General features: G+C 37.6%; 1 protein-coding gene across 3 annotated transcripts in view; it reads left to right on the top strand.

Annotated features, from left to right (window-relative positions):
- The window catches only part of SS18 (SS18 subunit of BAF chromatin remodeling complex), a 45,365-nt gene extending 21,478 nt beyond the window's left edge, over nt 1-23,887 (top strand). The window contains exons 5-11 of one of the 3 annotated variants that reach the window (XM_033070237.1): nt 2,640-2,861; nt 12,129-12,296; nt 13,013-13,117; nt 15,295-15,387; nt 16,107-16,229; nt 19,558-19,691; nt 21,796-23,887. In XM_033070237.1, the coding sequence (XP_032926128.1) occupies nt 2,640-2,861; nt 12,129-12,296; nt 13,013-13,117; nt 15,295-15,387; nt 16,107-16,229; nt 19,558-19,691; nt 21,796-21,822 (872 nt within the window). In that variant the 3' untranslated portion in view covers nt 21,823-23,887. The remainder of the gene's footprint in view (nt 1-2,639; nt 2,862-12,128; nt 12,297-13,012; nt 13,118-15,294; nt 15,388-16,106; nt 16,230-19,557; nt 19,692-21,795) is intronic. The other 2 variants (XM_033070220.1, XM_033070230.1) reach the window with 2 other exon arrangements.
- The last annotated feature ends 1,849 nt before the right edge of the window (nt 23,888-25,736 follow it).

Here is a 25,736-nt window from a genome sequence, read left to right as displayed (position 1 = left end):
CCCCCAGATTTTGACCACAGAAAGTACACCTCATATTTCATATGACAGCTTTTTCTTATGAGTACTTTCTCCTGTTTTAGTGAAACATGAAGTGTAAACCAGCCTTCCTCATTTTGCTTCTTATATTACCAGTTTTTAAAAACTTGCTCCCCTGTGTACTTGCCTAACTCTCTGAAATATATCATTGACAATGTCTTCCTTTAATCAGAAAGAAGCGGAACCACTCCCAAGCCCTAATTTTGTGGCACTAACCCTGTGTGTCCCTTCCTTTAATTAGGGAAGTAGTCTCCTAGTATATCTGCAATAGTTTCTTGGCACTACAGTGGGAAGCTTTTCTTCACCTAAGTGCACATTCATGATTGAGCTCCTGGTTAGAGACTAGCTCTCTTTTTCATAATTAAACTGTCTCCTATTCTCATTATTATGTAATTAGGCAGTGTTGAATTGAAGAGGGACAGTATGGGCATCCATAGTACTCTTGTGGGCATAATCCTATTCACTGAACTACTTTTTCTCTATTTGTTGGTGGACCTGTCTTTGTACATTTCAGCAATCTCTACTCACCTTATTTTGCAGGAACAGTGAACTGCATTTCAGCTTTTACACTTTCCTTGACAAAGTAGATTGGTGATTTTTTCAGTAAGGTGTCTAAAAAAGGGCAAGAGGATAAACACATTTTTAAACTTATTTTCTGTTTCTTAGCTTTGGCTTTAGTAGCCATGTTCATTTATCAGTTGTCTTTTTCTTCTGCATCTTCTTTTTTCAGTCAGTATTGTCTTTGTGACCTTGTGTGCAACTGTGTCCTTGCTTCTGCTTTCATTCTACCCTAGATTAGTGCAGTTTTTTCATTAGCCAAGAACTTAGGTGCTGTTTACTTCTGAAGGCAGAGGGGCGTGTGTGTGTGGTTCTTTTTTTTTTTTTTAATTTTCACTGGGAAATATGTAAACAAATCAGTACCTTCCTACAACTCTACTAGTGTAGTTTCTTTTAGATTCCTCTTCTTAGACTTTCTAGCATAACAAAAAACCTGTGGCATGTGTAACAACAGCAGCATCTTTTTGGTGAAATCTGTACAGCATCTTTTTGGTGAAATCTGTACATATCTGCATTTACCTTGTTTACAGTTGACCTGGTCTATAATTTCCACTGGTTGTACATATTTTCATGAGGTCTTCATGTGGTACTTGTCATGGGCATAATCCATAAATTTCATCTACTTTTTTTACTTGTCCTAGTTGTATCCAGTCCTGCCTCTTACTAATTTTAGTTCTAGTAGCTGTTCACCTATTCTACCTAAAGTAATGAGTAAATTGCCCAGGTGGTATTGTAATGTCATACTTTTTAAAATACCTATTGAGAGTAGATTGAATTCAGATAATAATCCAAATTCAACCTTTGTTGTCAGGAAGAAGGGAAATAAAAGGTGAAAAGTTGTAGTTGGCTCATGGTTGTGTGAACAAGTTGCTTTTCCTTTGCGTCATCACAAGTTGAACTAATGATGAGGTCATCATCTCCTACACTAGTAATCTGCAAATAGAGTTGCAGAATATTGCCTGTATAGTATATGATAAAAAATGTTACATAGTTCTTCAGCAATTTTTATTCTACATTGTTTCATACTGTCTGAATCACTGCAATGCGTCCATCAAAAATCAAAAGCATTGATTTTTTGTTGTGTTGAAATTCTCCACCTTTTTTGCTAATAGAAAAGATGCAGCACATTGTCTGTAACATTTTCCCTTTGTTTCTTTTTTCACACCTTTCTCTGATTTCCAGAGTTGTTCTTTTACGCATGCACAGAAAGGTGATGTGTTTACTAACATAGGTCACTAAATGCTTTCCATTTATATGTCATTCTTATAAAAAAGTCATGATTGAAGTATCAAAAAAAAAGGTCTTGATATCTTACCACGAAGATTTGTTCTCATTCCCATCTCAGGAGATAAACTCAGGAGTTGTCTTCTTGTCATGAACAACTTCTGGTTAGATTTTTATCTACAGGGGCATTAATACAGCTCTGTAGAAGAATGAGTTTGGCTCACAGGTTTTCCATAAAAGCCTTTGCTGTTGTATCTGGTCCATGCAGTCAGTGCTTGTCACCTCTTTCTTCTATGAGTAGCTGTATAATAATTTGAATGAAAGTTAGCCTAATTTAACATTTAGTGGTGTTCTTGGCAGTGTTTAATTTGTTGTTGGACTTGACAATCTTGGTGGTCTTTTCCAAACAAAATGTTTCTATGATTCTATGTGGTTATGCCATGTCAATATTAATACTGTCTGCACTTAATAATAATTGTTAGTTTCAAAAACTTGTCTAACATGGATTGTTTGAATACACAGAAATGTTATAGCCATTGTAACAAGTACAGCTCTGATGGAGTTATCAAGCTGTCTGTTACACTGGTCTTGTGCCATTCAGAATGAAATTCAGGCTGTGTTATACACGTATGAAAATGACTGGTTTTGTATAAGCTATGGATAGAAGATTAGCTATGTGATAATGCAAACTGTATTTTAAATTTATTTTCATGTAATTGTGTTTAATGACTTCTGTTCAGTTTTGTGTTTCAGTATGACTATTTTCACCTGCTTTTATGCTGCTTAATGTACAACTTTTTTCCCTGTTTTTCTTTCTAAAGGACCCAACCATATGCCTATGCAAGGACCTGGACCTAACCAACTCAATATGACAAACAGTTCCATGAATATGCCTTCAAGTAGCCATGGGTCCATGGGTGGCTATAATCACTCAGTGCCATCATCACAGAGCATGCCAGTGCAGAATCAGATGACAATGAGCCAGGGTCAGCCCATGGGCAACTATGGGCCCAGACCAAACATGAATATGCAACCAAACCAAGGTAAGTGAGGTGTTTGTTAACTTCTGTAAAAGGAAAACTTATTAGTGGGAGATTTTTTTTAGAGGTCTTATCTTGTAGATTCCCTTCTTTGAATGCATTTGTACCCTGAGGTTTGCTCAGTTGGTTAGAGCATGATGCAAAGAGCACAAAGGGTGTTACTTCAGCCACCCTAAGGGCCATTACATAACATGTGGACTCAATCATCCTTATGGAAGGATCATCTCAGAATACCCTGTGAATATTCTTTACCTATGGTTGGAGGATTCTCCATCTCTTTTCTCCTATGTATGTGTGACTTCTTGTTTATTTGCAGACATTGAACTATTTTCAGGTATTATGTGAGAATCTGCGCATGGATCTACTTTCATCAGTTATAAGCTGGAACTACTGTTTGTCTTTTTCAAACTTTACACTTCTAGCTAGTCTACACTTCTAGTTAGTCTTTACTTTCTGCTGCATGCTGTTTTAGCGTGGAATGTCTGTTTAGTCTTAGAGAAACAAAATTCAGTTCCAGTACTCTCTTCTGTTTTCATGAGATGTCCTTGTGTAAGTAGTAAAAGTCAAAACTAATTTTGTATCTAAGATTATTTCTGTTGGTGTTTTGATGTCCTTGTTGAAGTGCAAGGACATTGTGGAATTAAAATACTGCATTAGAGCCACAGCACAGCAAATTATTAAGTTGTATATGCACTTCGTATTCGTGTAGAGTTGCTTTGCAAGTCAGTGATCAGTATTTTCAGCTTACCTGTTAGGTCTATTATTACTGCATTAGATCTGTACATAGCACCTGCTAGAAGACATATGATAAACCAAAGCTCCACTTTTTTATATGTAGATACCATCTGTTCCTGAGGTGTACAGACAGACCAGGTCATACTGATGGTTACAGAAAGGTGCAAAACAGATGAAAGAGTAGCTTAATGAGAGGTTAAAAAAAAACTCATGAAGAGAGAAGCTGTTTCTGCACTTTTCTTACCAGTAGAGAAAGTCGGAGGTCTAAAGACCTTCAACATCCATGTTAATAGCATTTTTCTTAAAGTATAACAGCACAAGAAACAAAAGATAGGCACATAGCAGTGGAAATCATAAGTGGGAATATTTTTAACTATCTCTCTGAACTGGCAAGTTATTTCTGTATTCTGGGCAATACATAGTGTAGTAATTTTGTAAATGTTGTAAGGTGCTATGTAAAAACCCTGTGTCATTTCAGTTCAGATTTTTTAGTTGCAGAGTTAGCAATAATTATGTAAGAGTATGTGTGAGGGAGCCATCTAGTAAGTCACTCCACAGAAAAACAATTTTCTGTGACTGGCCTAAAATTTGGGAGATGATTCCATCTCAAAGTAGCATTATTTATTCTTCCTCATAATATTCCCCTTTTGTGTTTTCAGTACTCTGTCAAACTTGAAAATTGGAAGCAGAAATAAACTTAAAAGGTTTCTGTTCTGATCAAATAAGGGTACTGAAGTGACTTTAAGAAATAAAAGAATAAAACTGTATTAACCAAATAGGTTCAAGAACAAAAGCAAAATGTTTAGTTAGAACAATGGTACTGTTACCATTAGGGCCACAGCAAGCTTTCACATTGTGTAACTCTAATTCTGCCAAGTTTTGACCTTTTAGGCTGAGACTTTTTCCCTTCCAAGTGTCTGCTTCAAGGCTGGTTCTGTTTTTGGTGGAGGTTTCACAGAAGCAGAGGGGTGAAAAATTATATTCTTTAAAATGTTTCAGTGTCTCAGAAAAACATTAGTAAACAGAGCGCTTATTTTATAAGTGTAGGAGTGCAGGTTCCCCTTTCTTTAGAGTAAGGCTTTGAAACTTGTCTGTTATTGCAAGCAAAGTGGTATTTGCTGTTAAATGAAAATACTGTTCCAAATATCTGTGAGAGGAAGCCGTAAGTCTGTAGATGGGCATGTTTGTTACTTTGATCTAAGATGATTCCCAATCAGGTCTGCTTCGTACGTGTCCTCCATTTTCTATTCTTAGTTGTTACATGTGTATAGAAGTTTGATGACAAATTAGAGAAAGTATTTTTGTATCATCTTCACTCTCTTGTGACTCCAAGACAGCTGGGCATAGAATGACAGAGTACAGTAATGCCATGACTATAAGGCACACCCTTTTGACTAAAATTTCCCCTGAACCCGGAAGCGCACCTTATAGTCCGGTGTGCCTTATATGATGGACAAAGTTTGGAAAATTGCAAAGCCGGAAGTTTAGAGCTGCGAGCCATGGGGGGACCCGGCAGGGCCACAGCTGCCAGGTGGAGGCAAGGCAGAGCCCTGGCAGGCATGCCCCGGCTCCGTGGAGGCAGGGTGGAGTGGTGGCGGGCATGCCGTGGCCCTGTGCAGGCGGGGCGGCCCCCCCACAGGCATGCCCCGGCCCTGCCGGGTACAGACGGGCCCGGGGACCAATGGCTGCCAGGTTGAGGCAGGGCCTTGGCCAGCAACCGCGCAGGGGGAGCTGGGGGCGGATCCTTGCTGCAAAAAAAAAGTGTGCCTTATAGTCCAGTGCGCCTTATGGTCGTGAAATTACTGTAATCTGTGAGACCATGAGAAATTCAGAGGTAGGTAGCCAAGCCAAGCATGGCCACTTCAGGCTTCTCACCTAAGTAAAGAAACAAGAATGAGCTGCTAGGAAATGCACTCAGTGCAATTTAACAAAAGGGGAATAAATGGATCGTGACTCAAGGATTTCTTAACTGGTCACATGTGCAACAATTCACAAACACAAGTGAACCAAAATTTCTGAACCTCAGTGTTGTTGTCAGGAGACATTTGTTAAGCCCTAAGTATGCTTTATTTCTTTGTCTTACAGGAGTGATCTATATTGAAAATGAGAGATCCTACTACATCTGTCAGTTAATAAAATCACTAGCTAAATATAATGCTAAATATTCTGCAGGATGAGGTCTTAGCATCTCAAGTTGGCTGTTAAAAATTAGTAGATGTTTTTGACCTTAATCTTTCCCTATATGGACTCTTCATCTGTAGAGGAATGAATCTGGTGGTAAATTACGATACCATCTGATTTCACAGGAGAGTTGTCAAAGTATATTCATTATGAAGATATGGACAAATTACTTATGGGTGTCATAAGAAAACCTATGAATAAATTAATAATTCTGTCTTCGGTGTTTGACTAGGCATCACATCTCATATGAACTATTAGGAAGAAACAAAATACTGAAATAATTTTTCAGTGGGTAATACCTACTGTGTATTGAGTAAAGCCAGTGTTTCTAGGGGAAAAAACGCCTACTATTATATAATACATAAAACCACCATAACACTCAGAAAGGCTTGCTCTGACACTTGGGTTATGCTTGAGCATAACCTCTTTATGTGCACTTGCTACCAAAATATCTTGCTGTATATATGCCTTGTGAAGCAGATGGTGTTAGCAAGAAAAAAAATGAAGAAGTACTAATTAAGAAATAATATGCATAGTAACAGAACTGTTTGCTGGATTTACTTCCTATATCCACTCTCTACTCATTATTGATTTGCGCTGGTTATAAAATGCTATTCAGAGGAATACCTTAAATGAGAAGCAAAGTTTTCATGGGATTAATTGTATATAGTCAGTCCAGTTTAAAAGAGGAATTCTAGTAATTTTGGACTTAGATAGCGGAAAATGTTAGAAGTGGAAGATTCTGCAGATAATATCATTGAAAAGTTAATATAGCAGCCCGGGACATCTGCAAGGAATATTGGTTACCTTTCTGGAAAAGATAGGAAGCAGAAGAAACTGAATGAATTGGAAGAAGCTGTGTTCTTATGGGTGCATTTCTTCTTGCGTATGATAAACTACTTAGGTTGAAAAAAAATTTTAAGTGTTGCCAGTTTTTGACTTTTCAGAGAGGAGATGTAGGCATGATTTTTCTGAAACTTGAAACTTGCATGGAAATTCCTCTTTTTTATGTTGAACAAATCTTTCACACTCAGGGAATAATACTTGATAGTAAAATTAATACATTTTACAAGTAAGGGCCAAGAAAATGTAGCTTGGTTTTCTCAGAAATTCTGTTTGCTATGTGTGGCCATCCCACAACTGTTTCTTATTTCTCACATCCTTTTGCTGGGATTCCATTCCCTTGCTAGAAGAGTTTGATACGAAGTTGCCAAACTCCCAGCCTCTTTGAATGAGCATTATGTGTTGCCTGTGGTAAGGGATGGGAGCTAGTTTACAGGTGACTTCTACAGGACAGTATCATGTTGACACAGTCGTTTGGAGAACAGTTATCAAATCTGGTGCTGAAATTTTTTTAGTGATAGTTTCCTTTATATAACCTTGGAAAAATTCCATTAAAATTTCAGACCTCTTTCACTTATGAGCAAATATGAAGATATGGAAAGAGTAGAGATGAGGCAGATGCAGCTTCTGGTTCTTTTGCTGTGCACATAAAGAATGGAACGTAAAGATAGGAACATCCAATGTTAGCTAAAATATAAACATATTCGGGTATGGCAGACCAGGATAAAGTGATTTCTGAGTTTTACTACCTTTTGTGAATGTCTTGCCATCTGTTCACTCCCATGTAAGCTGAGACTGTTAGGTACCAGTACCTTGACTGCTTACAGCAGTCAAGATGTTATAGGAAAAGCAGGGCAGTCTTACTTATTTTTGAAATCTAGCCTATTAAAGGGAAATAAAATTGCCTCCATGTTCTGAAACACCATCATGCTATATCTGCATTGCATAAGATGTCTAACTGTAGAAGACGCTGTAGTTTTGTCATGAAAAAACAAAACATATAAACAGCTCTCACAGAGCTTGTGCTTTCATCTTCTTTCCCTAGGGTAAAACATGAAAGGCAATGTTGGTAACTAAGGAATATTTGTATGACATTTTATGTTATAACGTTTTTTTTAAATCATACCTGAAATTATGGTTCACTTTGAGATGAGAAATTTGTGGAGTAATAAAGTGTGCAGAAGTGTCTACTGTCTTCAGTTTGCAACCTGAATCATACATTAGGAGCAACAAAAAGTTTTGTATCCTCAAAGTCTTTTGAGATAGTGTTTAAACTGCTCGTGGTGTTAAAACATCTTTAGGATAGTGGTTCATTTGACTAAGCACATCTGAATTGTAGTGTTTGTCGAGTTAAATTGACCCTGCATTATAGTTTCTGGGATAGCTCTCACAAGGCTTAAAACTGTCATTGAAAAAACAAGTTTGTTTTTATTTTTAACATGAAAAAACAGCAAAAAAGTTTTGCTGAGGGCTGCTACAGTGATATGTATTTTGTTATTCTTGTAACAGTAGACACAGTGATGAGATTGACCATAGTAAGTCTGGCATGGTGGGCTTTGCTGATACTCTGCATATGGATATCCAGTTGCTTCATCTATACAGGTGTACATTGTGAAATGCCTAAAGAATAGACCTCTGGGCAACACTACCAGCATAGTTTAGAAGACTGAAGAATCAATAGCTTGTACTGCTGCTTTTTGGTCATACCCACCTATTCCCATAGCTCTTTAGTCAGAGCAACAGAGCCACCAGTTCATTTGTGAGTGTGGTTCCTCACTTCTCTGCTTCTTCAAAAGGTTCAGCCATGTCAACAGTTTTTCTTGTCCTCTCATAGTGTTTATTGCCAGTATCTGAGCTTCAGTATAAGGACCAATGCTAAGGAGACATTTTTAAACCACTAAACTTTTCTGCAGCTCTTTCATCCTCTGCACTTCTGGTCTCAGGTTTGTAAGCTTTATCTAGGACCTACTTTCAGCTTGTATTTCTGTTTCTTTCTGTCTGTCTTACCTGTGTGAAGACTAGGTTATCAGTTTCCAAAAGTCTTGTCAGGAGACTTCCACTGTGTCACTGTACTTACAAAAGATCAGGTAGTAGTCCATAATCCACCTATCTTTTCTTCCTTCTACATCAGACCTCCTTATGAGATACTGACTGTAGCAGAAGTTATTTTTTCCCACAACTGCTCAAAGTCGCCTACACCTACTCAACAAAAATGTCTATTCTTGACAATGTAGACCAGTTAAATTCTGTACTTGCATATTTTACAGAGATAATATTAACACGATATTTCTTTGGATGCATTTTGAACTATGTACAATTAAGATACTTTGTCCTCTCTGGATTAAATCATTCTAGAAATTTACAAAAAACAGGGTTTCTATGGAGAGTTTTTGTGAGCAGTGAGCATTCTCTTGCAGTTCACAGTTATGTGAGCTTTGTATATGAAAGTCTTATCTCCAGGTCTGGAAGAGATCATGACTTCCACTAAATGTAGTTTGTTGTAACCTGATTGGAGATTCAAGAGCTGTGTTTCAGGGTGCTTGTAAAAATATCTGCCACAAATATTGGAAAACGTTATAGAATCATTGAATGGTTTGAGTTGGAAGGGACATAAAATGTCATATAGTTCCAGCCTCCCTGTCTGTGCTACAGCTAACGCAGGTTTCTCAGAGCCTCATCCATCTTGGTCTTGAAGGCATCCAGGGATGGAACATTCACAACTTCTTTGGGCAACCTGTTCCAGTGCCTCACCACCCTCACAGTGAAGAATTTCCTCTTAATATCCAACCTACCCTCTTTCTACTTAAAACCATTGCCCCTTTTCCTGTCACTATCTGCCTGTATAAAAAGTCCATCTCCCTCCCTTTTATAAAGCCCTCTCAAAATACTGGAAGGACACAGTGAGGTCTCCCTGGAGCTTTTTCTTCTCCATGCTCTCTCAGTGTTTCCTTATAGGAGAGGTATTCTCTCCCTCTGATAATCCTTGTGGCATCCTCTAGACTCACTCCAACACGTCTGTGTGTCCTGTGCTGTACACCCTGGAGCTGGATACAGCACTTTGGGTGGGATCTCACCAGAGCAGAGAGGGGCAGAATCGCCTCGCTTGACCTTCTGGCTATGTTTTTTCATGCAGCCCAGCATATAGTTGTTTTTTGGGCTGCAGGCCCACATTACCAGATCAGACCCAGCTTTTCATCAATGCAAACCCTCAAGTTTTTCTCAGGGCTGCTCTCAGTTAGTTTCCCACTCTGAACTCATGTCTGGGTTTGCCCCGACCCAGGTGCTGCACCTTGCACTTGGACTGGTTGAACTTCATGAGGTTCTCTTGGGCCCGCTTCTCAAGTTTGTCCTTGTCCAAATAGATAATGAATTCATAGTCTCAAGATTTTTATTAAGTTTTGGGATTTTATGTCATATTAAGTATTACACAACGAATAAATGTAGCTTTTTCCTAGGCTAAATTTTTCAAATGGAAGAATAAATTCAAAGTTCCCTCATCCCTCAAAACTGCTGCATAAAACGATTATGTTCCATGAGGCAGTAGAGACTATGGTGATTCTTTTAGGTATCTTCTTAATAAGAAGAACCAAACTGGAAGAAAGCCAGGCCGTCTGCTATGAGCACAACAAACAGCCTGATACAGGGTAGTGAATTCTCATTGTGGCTCTACAAAGCGTTAATGAAGTTCTAATTTAAAAAGCAAACAGAAAATCTCTACATTGCACCATGGGGACCCAACACATTTTATCACATTGTATTGTGACTAATATTAATATTGTTAATTAACAAGCTTTCTTCAGATCTAGGAATATTATGGCAACAAGTTTCTTTTTTTTTTTCAAGACTGCCTAATGTTTCTCAGTAGCTCCAAACAGAAGAGCAGTGAAATGGAATAATTGAAATTGCCTACTTGTTCAGAAGATCAGAAAAGGAAATGCATTTTGCCAATAACTAAGTACATCTTTAACCCTTTTTTTTAACTTTAAAGTCAGGACAGAGAAACTTGCCCTACTGAAGGATAGAAGCATAACTAGATCTTCTTAAGAGTGGCCAATGTTTATCTTTAGAGGAAAATGAAGCTTAGACCACTTTACTTCTCAAGAAGAGATCTCACACAGGGGTTTTATGGGATTTAACTAATGCACTTTGAATTCATACCATTAATTAATTAGTCTTAACTTTCCCTCATAACTCTGCATAGACAGGATCTAAGTGACTGCATGTTCCTTTGCCTGTATAAATCCACTGTCACTTGACTGTATCTAGGCATTTTCCCAGTACTGTAGTTTCACACAGGACTTTCTGCTTGTTCTTCAGCACCTACTTATTTACAAATACTAAATGGAACGGAAAAATCTAAGCATATGGAAAGTAGGTGATATTTTCCTTTGTCTCCTTGGATGACACTTAAGGGTGACTCTGCTAGTTTGATGTTTGATGTCATGGTTTGTTTTAGTTTTTTTTTAGTGAAGACTGCTAGTTATTTGTTGTCTTTGGGTTTCACCATTATAGACTGGGTATATCATACATATAGTATGTGTGATGTGGTTTGAATTAATACATTACAGAAATCTGTTCTTTAAAAACATTTAGCTCCTTGTCACAACTTTCTCCTCCTCATGTTTTTGATACTGGACTAACTCTTTTCTGAAGTGGTACTACAGAGGAGCCACAGAGGCTGTTCTTTGTTAAATGTTATATCAGTCTAACCTACAATCTCATATAATGAAATGGTGTAATCATCATTTTCATTGCTGTGTGGTGTCAATAGGGTGCTCTTTAACTGTCTGTTTTCATTACTGAAATTTGCATTTCTCCAAGTACAACCTTAATCAGATTTTGTCAGTTGATGGACAGTACTTGATCTTTCCTGGTCTCTTCCTGTGGTTCAGAGAAACCTGGTGCAACTTGGTGTGAAAGATTTTTTGTTACAGGCTGTTTGGGACTGTTCAGTGTCAGGCAGAGCCTGTTCTGTGGATCTTCTGCATATACCTGTTGTGTAATTGCCTGTCTGGTTCACGTGGTTGGAGGCTAAATAAAATTGTTGATTTTGTGATAAAAGCTTAGTGGTTTGTTGGTGGAATATAACAGCAACTATGTGTGTATTGAAACTATGCTCTAAGGAGATCACAAACATTAAACAATTTTTCTTTGACTTACCAAGGTTTCACAATCAAGTTTTCACCTACACTTTTTTTGAAGGTACTTTTTTAAAACAAAAAGTCTTAAAAGTGTTTCAATTATCTTTGTGTATGTGTAAACTAATATTTGTGGTTTTGAAAAAAAATAATCTAAAAAGCAACCTTATTTAGGCTGACTTCTCTTTTGTAGTGTGAATTGTTCACCTACATTTGCATAGGTCCAGAAACAGCAAACCCTTATCAGAGCAGTGGATATACAGAGTCTTTTTTGGTCCATTTTTAAAGGTTGGGTTTTCCACATTCTTTTGTAAAGGTTTAATCACAAATAAGTTTTGTATATTTGACATTTTTGCTGCTTCTTCTTTTGCAGGTCCAATGATGCACCAGCAGCCTCCCTCCCAGCAATACAACATGCCACAGGCAGGTGGCCAGCATTACCAGGGGCAGCAGCCACCGATGGGAATGATGGGCCAAGTTAACCAAGGAAATCACATGATGGGGCAGAGACAGATTCCTCCATACAGGCCGCCACAGCAAGGTAGGAATTCACTTCAGTATTTTTAAGTTGATTTTAAATAACCATGTTTAAAACCATTCTACACCACTTTCTTGCTTACGACAAATTGCTATCAAGTCATTTCGTGTGACAGACTTTGCACACTCTTTTTGTTACCCTTTTTAAGGGTGGTTCTTGCAGCAAGAGATTACTGCTATCACCGTGAAATGTGAAGACATGTTTTCTTTTTCTTTTGTTTCTTTCTGAGATTATGCATTCTGAAATATGCATCTCAGATATGCTGATGCAGAATTTTGTTTTGATATTTAAATGATAGGTACAGAAAAGGAACAGAAGGAACAGAACTTGGTTCTGAATTCATTCAATTACAGAGAAAGGAACTATGTTCCACGATATTGGTTCTCTTTTTTCTTTTTAGTCCTTTCCAACAAGGAATAATTTTATTTTTAACATCCTAGTCTGTTATACACATATTCCTAAAATGAGCTCAAAACTGAAGTTTGATATATATGTAGTCTCAGTCTAGTGCAACCAAACAACTGTGTGTTTGTATATGTAGATAGATACATTTACTTATTTTTTTTAGATAAACCAGATTACATATGTTGTCTGTAATGCAACAATATGGGTGGGGAATACATTTGAGAAATATTTCTCATACTAAAATCAGAAATTAGCAGGCATTTTATAACAGAGAAAACAAGTTATTTACGTATTGACTGGTTGTGGTTTTTCAGGCCCACCACAGCAGTACTCAGGCCAGGAAGACTATTATGGGGACCAATACAGTCATGGTGGACAAGGTCCTCCAGAAGGCATGAACCAGCAATATTACCCTGATGGTAATCTCTCATAAATGTTAACTTTCCCATTTTCTATACCTGCCCAATACTAATGTAGTCATATGCCCAAAGTTAGGGGATGAGGCAAGAATAGTAATTGGATATCATACCTCACGTTTACAAAACCTTCCAAATTCAGAATTGTTACTGCAGTTTAAGTTACTGTGACTAGTTAAATTTGCAACTTAAAGCATATAATCTGTATTATTCCCATTTGAAACTCTCAACAACCGTTTTAGTATTTCAAAATAATGGAAATAATTGATTTCTCTCAAAGAATGGAGAGTTCCTCAGCATATCTAATATAATTGAGATGAATTTAAACAGTCATAACTTTATTATCAATAAGAGAGGGGGCGATATCCTTTTATTAAGAATCTTACTAAACTGAAAAAACTTGCTAAAAAGATGTGGATTTTTTCTGTAAATACTCTGCTTTTATAACTTAGTGTTTCGTTTTCTATAAAAGTCGCACAAATGTGTTATTGCTGACATGGTATGGGCCTTCACTTTGACATTTAAATAGGAATAAAGTGGTCCCTGCCCTGAGGATACTGGAAATGTGAATCCTCTATACATGTCCTCTCAGTGCTTTCAAGACAAGACTGAAACTTTGAATTTCATAAATCTGTCCTCCTACCTCTTGGAATATGGAGTGCTGAAGACTATTGGATTGTGTTATAAGTTAGAAAAGTTGAAATGAACTTGTTTTCAGGCTGAGCAGAGACTGGGAGAACAAAGATGCTGACTCCTGACTACTGTGATAACCATGTGTGCAACTCAATGGTATCTTATGAAGCTCAAGAAATGTGGTAGATGTTAATATTTAAAAAAATGTATACAAAGCAAAGCTGTGTAATTGCCCAAGCAACTACTCATAGCAAATAAAGGGATGCAAGTCAGTTGTTTGAATTTAATTTCCATCAAATTGATTTTAAGGTACACCAAGCTATATCTGTATAAGCTTTCATGTGTTAATTTCTGGAGATGTGTGTGCAGCATTATTTTACAAGTTGCATTAACTGGTAATTATTCAGCTTTCGTTTTGGAACATTTATGCACACACATGAACACTAAATTGTTGCAGGCAATTTACTCTAATAAGGGCAGTTTTATGTTACCATCAACAGCTCTGTGGCAGCACGGATTACTTCTAAGATCTATTCCTTCTAAAGAGTCATCTTTATCATTACCTCATTATTACTCTTATGTATAATATAAGGAGTATATTTTAAGAGTTGTTTTGATGGTTATGTATGCATGTAAGATTCACTCAGTGATGTACAGTTGCAGACCTGATAACAAAACCATTGAGTTTAAGAACTGTTTCCTCCTTTCCTTACTTGTATCTAAAATTTTTATTCCAAATTTATATTATTTAATTTTGAATGTAAACAAAGTTTTGGCGCGTATTCTTGACCAAGCTAGCAATAAGATATATTTTGATCATCTGTAAGACAAAATACATGTGTACTAAAACCAACAACAGGTGGGGTGCTTACTGCATGTATTGATTTCTTAATCAGAGATGCCTATAGTCTCTGAATAGAAAGGTTTGTTTGTAATGAATCTGCTCAGGACTGGAATGTAAGAGGAAAAGTTTTCTTAAGACTTTAGGTAGGAATTCTGTTTGTAGGGAAAACATTGAGAGTGTTATGTTTCTGTCATTCAAAACCAGAATTTAATGTAGATTATGGTTCATAACTTCGTTGAGCTTTATTTGTTATATTTCACACTGCTTTTAGCATATGCTTTTGAATTGGAGATCAGCAGAACAGGTGTTAGACAAAGTATGATAATTGCTTTCTTTGTTCATTCTAATTTAATTCAGGTTATTTACATGTGAAAGGCCTAAATGCTTTCATTTTTTTTTTGAGTGAAAGATGAAGAACTTCCCCCCCCACTCCCCCAACAAGGATTATCGGAAGGTTAAGACCATCCCTTGCTGTGATGTTTCTAGAGCTACTGCATTAAGTTTTTTTTTCCCCCTGTCACATGTTAATTCAATATGAAAGGAAATCATATTAATAAGTCTTTGGCTAATACAATTGAAAATTCTTTTTCATGTATATCCAGTTGAAATTTTTTTTTTCATTTTTCTGAGAAATGAAATAATTTTAGGATTTTCACTCAGAGGCCATTAACGTTTCTTCCTGTCTCTTGTCGAATTGATGTAGGTCATAATGATTACGGTTATCAGCAACCGTCGTATCCTGAACAAGGCTACGATAGGCCTTATGAGGATTCCTCACAACATTACTACGAAGGAGGTATCTATATACCTTCACACACATACGCACATACATTCCCTTTCCTCCCCCACCCTCAACGGGAACAGAAACTTGCACAACACAACTTATACCCATGCAAAGCTCTTGTAGAATACTAGTTGCTGGCTGTCTTGGAAATGGCAGGGAACTTGAAGCCTTCAGAATAATTTCTTGCAAACACCTAAAATATATAACCACAATTTGCCATTCTAACAACAGTAAAATGACTAAAACACTCTAGAGAATTTTTTTTTTTTTACCTCAGTGGAAATTTTTATTTTAACATAAATTTGTTGGTTCAGTTGTATATCTTTTTGTGTGTGTATATATTTTGTATAATTATAGTGCCGTTAGGAAACAGCTTGCTGATCTTGTGTAGCTAGTCTGTGCTCTTGTAGCTGTCCTTAATTTTGTCTTTTTTTTTTATTTTATTTAGCATAGTCATGATCTTATGACTGTGATGTTCCAGTAAATGTAATGCTCGTTTGGCAGAGATGCTGAAAATGCTGCAGTTCAACTTTGCAAAATTGGCTTTAACTGCAGTTTGTTTGGCCGAGTTCCTTCTGTTTGGTTTGAGTTTTCTTTGTTTTGTTCAGTTTTTGAAATCAATATTGCATTTTCATTTTGTTCTTGTGTTGTTGGCTGTGCATCTTAGAAGGAAAAAAAATTATAAAATAGCTATCTTTATGAGTTTTTGCTTTCTTGCAATGATCTTACAGGAAACTCGCAATATGGTCAGCAGCAAGATGCATATCAAGGACCACCCCAACAGCAGGGTTATCCACCACAGCAGCAGCAATATCCCGGCCAACAAGGCTATCCAGGACAACAGCAGGGTTATGGTAAGAACCTGAGGACACAAACAGCTGTCACAGAAAGGACTGAGAGACTCTTGTTGTGTGCTATTCCAGCCCTGTTTGACTGTGTCCAGAGGCCAGGCTTGCACGGAATCAGCTCTGTGCCTGGAATTTCACTGGGATGAGACAAGAAAACATAAAAGCAGTGTCTTTTGGGAATTATATCTGTTGGCAGTCTAGGAGAGAGTGTTAGCACAGAAAACCGAAGGTGACGAAACTGCATTGTAATGGGTGTCTGTAATTTAGAAGGACCCAGAAAGATTCTGTCCTTTTCTGTCTTCTGTAGGTGAACACACTCACAAAGATGACAAAGAACCTATTTCATCAGTGGATTAGCCAATTAAAACAGGCTTTTAAAAACTGGTTTAAAACTTCATTCAGCCTACATGAATCATTCTTTTCAAATTCTTGTCCTGATCAGTAGAGTAATGACTTTAAGCATTGACAGTGCAGCTTTAAAGAAACTGTGCCTTATAAATTCGCACTAGTAGTCCAAACCTTCTGATACACAGCAGGAATGAGAAATCCTCTGCCACAAGTCCCTGGATTCAAGGAAAACTTCCCAAAAGGGAAACTTAAAGCAGTACTATGTAATTTTGGTAAATTAATTCTAAAAAACTTAGTGTCAGAAGAACATACTGAAACTACTGCTCTTTTAAGTTTTACTTGCTTGCATACTGTAAAGTCATATATATTTATGACAGAAGAAGGAATCTCTGAAATTCCATGAATTCCATTAATTCCATGAATTCCATGTATTTTAGCTTTCAGCCCTTTGCAGGCTTAAATGCTAAAGCTTTGTGTGTATGTACAGAAATGCGTGGGTGATTTGTTTGCCATGTAGATAAATGCCAGATTCACATGTACAGTAATTTCACGATTACAAGCCACACCGTTTTGACTAAAATTTTGCTCCCACCCCAGAAATGCGGCTTACACTCAGGAGCGGCTAATATGTGAATAATTTTCTGACATTTCCAACCCCGGAAGTGGAAACCGAGGTGCCGAGTTGAGCACCTGACAGTAAAACCCGGCATTTACACGGTTGTTACAAATTGGTTACTCTGTTTCGCGGCGGGTGGAGCCGGCTCAGTGCTGGCAGCACAGGCGGGGGGATGTGGGGGCTCCCTCCTGCTGGCCCCGTGACTCAGGGGGAGGCGGGGGGCTCCTTCCCTTGCTGCCACCGCCGCCGTGGGTGCCAGCGGGCTCCATCCCCACCTCCCACCACTGCCATGGGTGCCGGCGGGCTCCGTGCCCCCCCTGCCACTGCGGCGCAGCGCCGGCTGGGGCGAGCGAACCCAGCGGTGGCAGTGGCTGGCCCCGAGCAACCCTGCCGAGCTGGGCTACCTGGCCCCGTCGGCAGCCCCGAGCCCTCACGGCCCAAGCCGAGCCAGTAAACCCTGCCATCCTGCGATTCTGTTATTATTTGGCAACTTTGTTGCACGCGGGTCCTCGCTGTGAATGACAGAGCGGCTTATAATTGGGTGCAGCTTGTGTATGGACAAAGAACGAAATGTTTGCCAACACCCAGAGATGCGGCTTATAGTCAGTGCAGCTTGTAATCGTGAAATTACTGTAATCCAGTTATGCTGAGACAGAGTTAAGTTTTTAGAGGATCCACTGAGATTTACCAAGTGTTCTACTTCTGGAGGTTATGGATGAATTGATAGTTCTAAAGTAATACTTGTACCTACATTCTACTAAACATAATATGGGAACAGACTGAAGATCAGAGTGGAGGTCTGTGTAGATCACTGCTCTGAACTTTGTAAGTAAAGAAATAAAATCTGATTTATTCTGAAAGTTTAGGTTAAGAAATACTAGAAGAAAAGGGATTAGGAAATCTTCTGTTGCCACTTACTCAATATAATTTGTAAAACAGAATAACATATTTTTCAGTTTCTGTTTTTTGGCAGAAATTGTTACTGAAGTTCCATTTTTTTCCCTGTGAAATGTGTCAATGAATATTTAGAATTCAGCTATAAAGAATTACCATGAATAAATAAACCCATGTTCATTTGTCAGATGAGCACAGCACTTCTAGGATGTCGTATTCTTGCTCAATTTAATATTTAATTGCTTTCTAATTTTCAAAAATAAATCAATATCTCAGTCATTATTATCAATCTTTAAGGTTTTATTTCACTGTGGAAAGCTGAAACTGCATAGTTCAAGGGGATTTGAAGCCTGAGGAGAATGGTAATAGCTTATGGAGCTTTTCCTCTCCAGGTCATCTTTTCACTGTCTTATAGATCCAGAATTACTGATGGAGTTACCAGCTGATGTCATCTTAATGTCAATGTCTGTACCTAAAACTAGCCCTCAGTAAAACTGAATCACAGTTGCTAAAACACATCTCTTTCTTCTGAGGAGAGGGGAAAAAAGTGTTGGTTTGTTGAAAAGAAAGCACTTCTGAAGAGCTGCAGATCTTCAGCTCTGAAAGTTTTTAAGGGATGGTGTTGAAAAAGCTAACATATCTACCGCAAAGGATTCATAGAGAGTGCCACTGAAATACAGAGTACATCTCTCCCAGTGCTGGAGGGGATGGGTATAATTTTGTTTGGAACATGGCTGCACTACCTGATGGTGGTAATGTGCAGCTTCCAGTGGTAGACAGGCCAAGTCCCTGTGAATAGTAACAGAAAGTTATACTTGCAAAAGAACTAATTTTTTTACAGACAAAAAAGACTGGATTCCAAGTTTTGGGTTTTTTTCTAGCCTTTTTCCGGAAAGTTACTATTACCAAAGGAGCATGGAGTAGAGGGTGCTTTTTCCATCTCACAATAGCTTTTACTGTTTGTCACATCTCACATTTTATTCATATATAACTTGCTTGCCTGACACCCTGTCCATGATTGCCTGCTGTGGTGTGAGACTTCACTTTCTGGCAGCACAGTACTGCTGGTCTCTAAAAGTCCAAATGTTAAACATAGCTGATTATCTGGCTGCTCTTGGCATTAGAAAATTCTGGAACTGAAGCAGCATACATCAGGAGACTGCCTTCCAGATCCTGGAACGGGCTCATGTTTATAATTTCTTGCCTTGTTCTCCTCTGTCCTGTGATCTTGGATGTGCAACTACATGCATTGATATTAAATAATGAATATATGAATAAAAGTAAATGCTTCTGTGGTTGGCGCACAGGCTGTGGCAGCAAAGGTGCTTTCCTGGGGGAGGGGATGGGCCACTCAAAAGACCTAATTGCTCAGTAGTTACATTTCTTAGTCCTGGTTAGCTGTAAAATCCAGTGGTTTTCCTTCTCTCTTCTTTCCAACATCTTAAGCACTTTTTTTTTCCATTTAATGATCCCCAGGTCCTTCCCAGAGTGGTCCAGGGCCTCAGTATCCCAATTATCCACAAGGACAAGGACAGCAGTATGGGGGATACAGACCCACACAGCCTGGGCCACCACAACCACCACAGCAGAGGCCTTATGGATATGACCAGGTATTTCATTTGATGAGAAAGCTGTGATTCTTACACACTCATTTGATAATCTTAGATTCTGGACATTTAAACTAAGAAATTTTAGGACATATCTTTCAGGTGTGTCCGTACAGTTCTCATGGAGTTTATTTCTTGGTGACTTACCAAGAATCATTTGTATAGAATTGTGATTAGTCATTCTCTCCTGAGTTTGCTAAATTTTAATGCAATTTGGCAAAGTGAGGTCTTCCCAGCAGTATTTTTGGATGTTAAAAATTAAGGTGATGTGTTTCATAGCCTTATGGTGAATGACTAATATGAAAGATGAGATTTCTAAATCTCATGGTGGATCATTTTTCATTACTTCTTTGCAATAGATGTGGTTGAATTTATTTTCCACAAACACAAATCCTAATCAAAATCTTCCTCTTCAGCTGCAAAAGCACCTCAGGCATGCAGCTGAGGTCCTTCAGCTGCAGAGCTTATGGGGAGACATAAAACCTCTTTTTGCACAGATTTTCTCTGAGCGGTATAAGGGGGCAGCGAACATGGGAAAGAAGTGACCTGAAAATCAACTGCTTCATTCCTATGACTGCTAAGACAAGATTAAAACAAGCAAACAATTACCACCAAAACTTTAGGCTGGAGTTGTACTGAAGGGCTCATGTAAAAAACTGTCTTAAAATTAAAGGATGAAACAGGTTTTGTTCCTGTAAAAGGTACTAACTTGTAAAAATCCAAACTTTTCACTATAAATCATTCAGAAATGTCATTAAAACATACACTTGCTTTCCTCGGTATAAATAATGTAAAGATTAACTAAATAATAAGATTGAGGTTCTGATGTTTAACTGAAATCCTGTTATGTCAGTAGATCAGTTGAACTTTCAAGAAAAACTTATCTGAGGAAGTGAGAATTGCCCACAATTTTGAAGAACAGTTGGCTTTCTTTCTACAGAAATTAGAGAAGACAAGGAAGAAGGAACAAAGTCTCAATGTGGTAGTTTAGAGATGCAGTTACTTTTAATTATTTAACAGATAAAATGTTTATGCACTGAGCCAGTAGCTTCCTCTGAAAACAGTAAACTACAGGAGAATTCTTTGCTTGTGGCCAGCATAGGGTCAAGCAAACTTAATCACAATTTTTCGAGCTTTCCTTGCAGTACAAGTGGATCACCTTCTTTGTTGATGGGCTGTGCTCCTCCAGTTTGTGCAGTCTTGAGTTCCACTGGGAAACTCAATTATGGAAGACCTCTCTTTCCTACTGGCCATTCCCTTAGGAATTGTGCTGCTTAAATTCTCATCTGGCAGCTGTTGTGAAACTCTTCTTCATGGCTGATTGTTATATTATAATGGAACATAACTGACATTGCAACATAAAGCTAAAATGTGAAATACTGCCTTGTGTTAGTTCTTTACATGGAATGGTGGCAGGACAGTTTGGAGCATGTTCACTTCCTAGCACAGTCTTTCTTTCTGCAAGCCTTGAACCCTGTGGTGAAGGATCATGGTAAGCTTATAGCATTGATGCTTTCACCTCTGCCCACCTCTGCAGTGCATGAAATTCTGTCAAAAGAAATAGAGAATATAAACAGGGGTAGTAATTCTGTGCATCAGATCTATGGAATAATTGTCTCCTGTAGACTAGTTCTTCATATTCACCAGGATCTGCCTTGGTTTTGAAATACATGTACCATTAGTCTGTTAATGCTTGGTAGATTAATAATTTTAGATACCTCTGTGTCGTGGTTTCCTAAATTACTTTGAATTTAGGTGACTTTGACTTTTAGAAATAAATTTCAAAGTTTAAGTGGGAAGTAATCCCCATCTTTTGTTTTTTGATGATGTTCTGCTATTTTCACAGCAGCCTATTGAATGTAAAGGTATACTCTTTTGATCAAATTAGGTTCCTGGCCTTAAATTCATGTCTCTGGTCTTACTCCTACATTAAAGCACATTGTATTTTTAGTGAGATGAAACTACACTAGTTACTCATGTCAGGATATAATTTTATTTGTTTCCACGTTTTACTATCACAGTTTATTTGGATGGTCTTCCAATTACAACTTTAAATATAGAAAAATATGCCTTGTGGTCTAATTATGTATTTTGAATTTTTTTTTAGGGTCAATATGGAAATTACCAACAGTGAAAAAGTACTCACATTCCAGTAGGCAAAATTTATTAGCAGCCATATTGTCTCCTCAGCACTGTGGACATCTTCCCGAGATGAGAACCTCCCATTCCATCTAGATTTTGGAAAAATCTTGTGGCTGTTTTATGGTATACAGTCTTTATGGGTTAATTGTTAAAGACTGTAGATTCTCAGAAACTAGTTTCACATCTCTACTCTAGGTGGCAATATTGGACAGAAAATCTGTGACATAACAATTTGCAGTTAGTTGAGAACTGTATGTCAAATATACTGTTACAGACTGAGAGGTGCGAACAGCTTTGTATGTTTATGAAGGTTATGGGAATTTAATATTTTTTCCACAGATTTTTTTTGTAGGGGGAAAGGGGAAATGCACACTTTTTACAGCAGCAATATTTTGTATATTATGTTTTTCATGTGGTGAATATGCAAGACAGTACACTACTCGCTGGGCAGGATAGCAAATCTACTGTTAAAAATGGGTAGGGGCATGGTAAATGCTTGATTGTATTAGTCTTGAAATGGTGTACAATAAAGATAACAGTGAAAAGATGGAGAGCATTCTATGTCACTGATGGGTTCACATACAAAGATTGAGAATCCCAGTTATCTAAATGGGAACATAATTAAGGACAGTGTATTACAGTCTTGTGCAAAGATGAATTTTTTAAGCTTTCCAATTTTTCTGAGTGAAGCGGTTTTGTAAAAATTATTTCTAACATAATTTGACAATTTTCTGCAACATTTTTTGGGTAACAAGATAAACGTTTGGGTTTTATTTCTCAAGTGTTTTGTCAGAGCTTTGCATAAGCAAGCTGTAATCCTTCTTAATAATTGCAATAACAAAGAAAATGACAAGTGTTAATTTTACTTGGCTTGAATATGCAAAGAACTTGAAAAAGAATATGGAGAACAGGACTGTATTGTATAAGTGTATTTTAACCTTTAGTTGAATAATTTGTATGTATCAAAATAGCCTAGAGGACTTTGTAAAACCTATCTAAACTTTTGCCATGGTTTAGGAATGGTATTCCCCAATTTTAGTCTTCCCACTGACACACTCCAAACCACGTGCCGCTCGCTTGCTCCCCACACTCCCTCCCCTTCCCTTGTGGCAGGCTGGAGAGGAGAATCGGAGGCACAAAAGGTAAAGATCACGGCTTGAGAGAACAATTTACTGGAAACAGCAATGAAATAAGGAAAGGAAAGTAACGGCAACAATACCAGTGCCAGAGGGTGCAAGAAAGAGGCGAAGGCTTCACACGCGTTGATTGCTCACCAAGCAGAGCCCAGTTCCACCCCACGCTGCACAGCCTGGAAGGGTGCCTGGAAAACGAGGTGTCCCCTCCTGGCTACTGCAGAAATTAACCCCGTCCTGGCCGGAACCAGGACAGCTTTGCTAACTGGGAGTTAGTAACTTCAGAAAAAGGGCATTTTTGTTTGTGCCCATTTTTCTTATTGATTAACATGAGACCAAGGGGATGTTTTACAACATTAAGTATAAAACCTGTTGGTGAGGCAAATGCCAAATTTTGTTTTGAACTGCATTAATGCTTATAGTGTTGCATGTGAGAGAGAGGCAGCACCTTGATCAATAACAATAGTACACAAAAAAATGGGTTTTGAAACTGCCCTGCAACCGTGTATCAGATAAATAAATGGATATTCTGTTCTGCAGAAATATATGCATTCAAGAATCCCTGGGATTTTTTATAAATGATAAAACTTAAAATTAACCCAGGAGGAAAATAATATTTTGGTTTTTTTCAGTTCGCAATCAATGTTCAGGGAGAAAAAAACAAACAACTGGTGTTCATAGTATGTATGACATTATATATGGAAGACAAGATTTTCAATTTGTGTATCCTTTTTAAAGGGAAAACAGGTTTTTAAAGTCAATAGAAAATACACATCAAGGTTTCAACAGATATGGCATGAGGAACATTATTATGAATTAAAAGCTGTAGGTTCTGTGCCAATTTTCCACCACTGTGTACTTCATTGCTATTTAAAACTGTACTCCATCAATTCTAACGGAAGAATAAATTATTTGTGATTTTAATTTTCTCATTTGTTTCTTTAAATTAGATCCCTATCACTCTGATGTCTCATCTGGAGACTCTGCTGTGGGTTTTGATTTTAAAGACGTTTGGCCAGAATAACCAAACCTTATTTGCAGTCTAGGACTTTATCAAAATTCTCTTGCCATAGCCAAGTTAATTAGAATTAACTGTTCAGTAATCAGCATGTTGTGTAGGTTGTTTGTTAAGAAATTCTTCCTCTGAAAATGAAGGTCCATGAGGCTATAATCAAGATGACTGAATTAGATAAATGAGTTGACGAGGCAAAAATGTGTTGAACCCAACCTGGTGTAGATATGTTATCTCATTTGAAATAGGCTCAACTGACATTAAGAAATAATTTGTCTTGCCAACCCATCTTCTGTTGTCTTATTCTCCTTTTTAATGGAAACTAAAATTGCAGTTTTAATAAGCAGAATTTCCTCCAGGGTTTCCCTCCTAGAGACTACTGCATTTGCAAGGTTTAATTGTTTTATAACAGTCCTGTTTCGTAAAACTTTTTAATTGGTGGTGACAAAAATTACCTTATTCCTCTGATACTATGCCAAAAGAACAACTTGAGACGAGATAGCTCCATGCAGAAGTATTTCTACTAAAACTATATATTAAAAAGGAATGTGTGTTCCCTAAACAAAAGAAGAAGCAGGAGTCCATGACAGGACCAGGAGGAAATGGCAAGATAGAAGGTTCATTTTAGTAAGTCCTCCTTATTAAATAAAATCCAGCCAACAGGAAACTAGTAAAAAAGGTGTTGCAACTGGCATTTTACATTCAGCATATAAAAAATAAGAGGGGGACTGACACAACAAGTCAAATACAGGAGCAGAAATGATAAAAATGTTAAAAGAGTAAAGAGGAGGGGTTAATGCATTCAGTGACTTTTAGTTATCATAGAGTTATGATTTTTGCCGTTATATTTTTCTCTATTCAATCTGTTTTATTTCCTTTTCTACTCTGTGAATGACTCGCTGAAGGGAGAAGCTGGCTTCGTGTTTCAGTTGAAATTCACTTCACAATGTTGGCTATAAGGAAGCAAATGTGCTACTTTATAGGCAGGGTAAATGTATCATTTTGCAAAAGACACACTTCCATTTTCATACCTAAATTATTTTAAAATGTGCCAAGTAATTGGTTTTTGGTGGGGGTTTTTTTGTTTGATTTTTATTTTATTTTATTTTTTTGAGAAAATGCACCTGATTAAAGAGGGGAAAGGACTTCAGTGCAAAAATATTGTTGTATTTCTACAGTTTTCACCACAGAGGATGCTGAAAGACTGCAATGTGATAAAAAAGTCAGACTTTAGATTAAAAAAAAGAATACTTAAATTTACAAAAAAGAAACTGTTACTTCAGCAAGTCTAGGTGGAGATCTGCCAGAAGCCCTGAAGAAGATAAAAAAAAAAGTAGCAGGCTTTCCCTACATGAACAACAATTGCTGTATCATAAAACAGAAGCATGAGTGAAATCCTGTGAAATGAAGTCAAACAAACCTTCTGACAAGAATAGATACCTGGCAAAAATAGTAAGTTAAAAGAAAAAAACAACCTAAGCTAAGTGATATGTTCATTAAAAAAAAAGAAAAATACAATAAAAGCTGACCCTCAGTCTGATGGAATTATGGTAACAACTCAAGCACAGTTTGATGGAATTGATCTTTATGTTCACAAAGTTGAATCACTGAGAAGCTACTGTCATAAAAATAAAGCATGGAGTAAGGTTGGCTGTGAAGCACTAGGAATGGGACAAGATGGCAAAGGGAGAAGAGGAATAAATGACAAATGTCATTTAAAGTGTAGGAGATTGGTAGTAAGTTATGCTGGAGCTCTCTAGG

This window comes from Catharus ustulatus, chromosome 1 (genome assembly GCF_009819885.2).
Source record: "Catharus ustulatus isolate bCatUst1 chromosome 1, bCatUst1.pri.v2, whole genome shotgun sequence".
In the NCBI taxonomy this organism is placed as follows: domain Eukaryota; kingdom Metazoa; phylum Chordata; class Aves; order Passeriformes; family Turdidae; genus Catharus; species Catharus ustulatus.
This window is presented reverse-complemented; position numbering and strand designations above follow the sequence as displayed.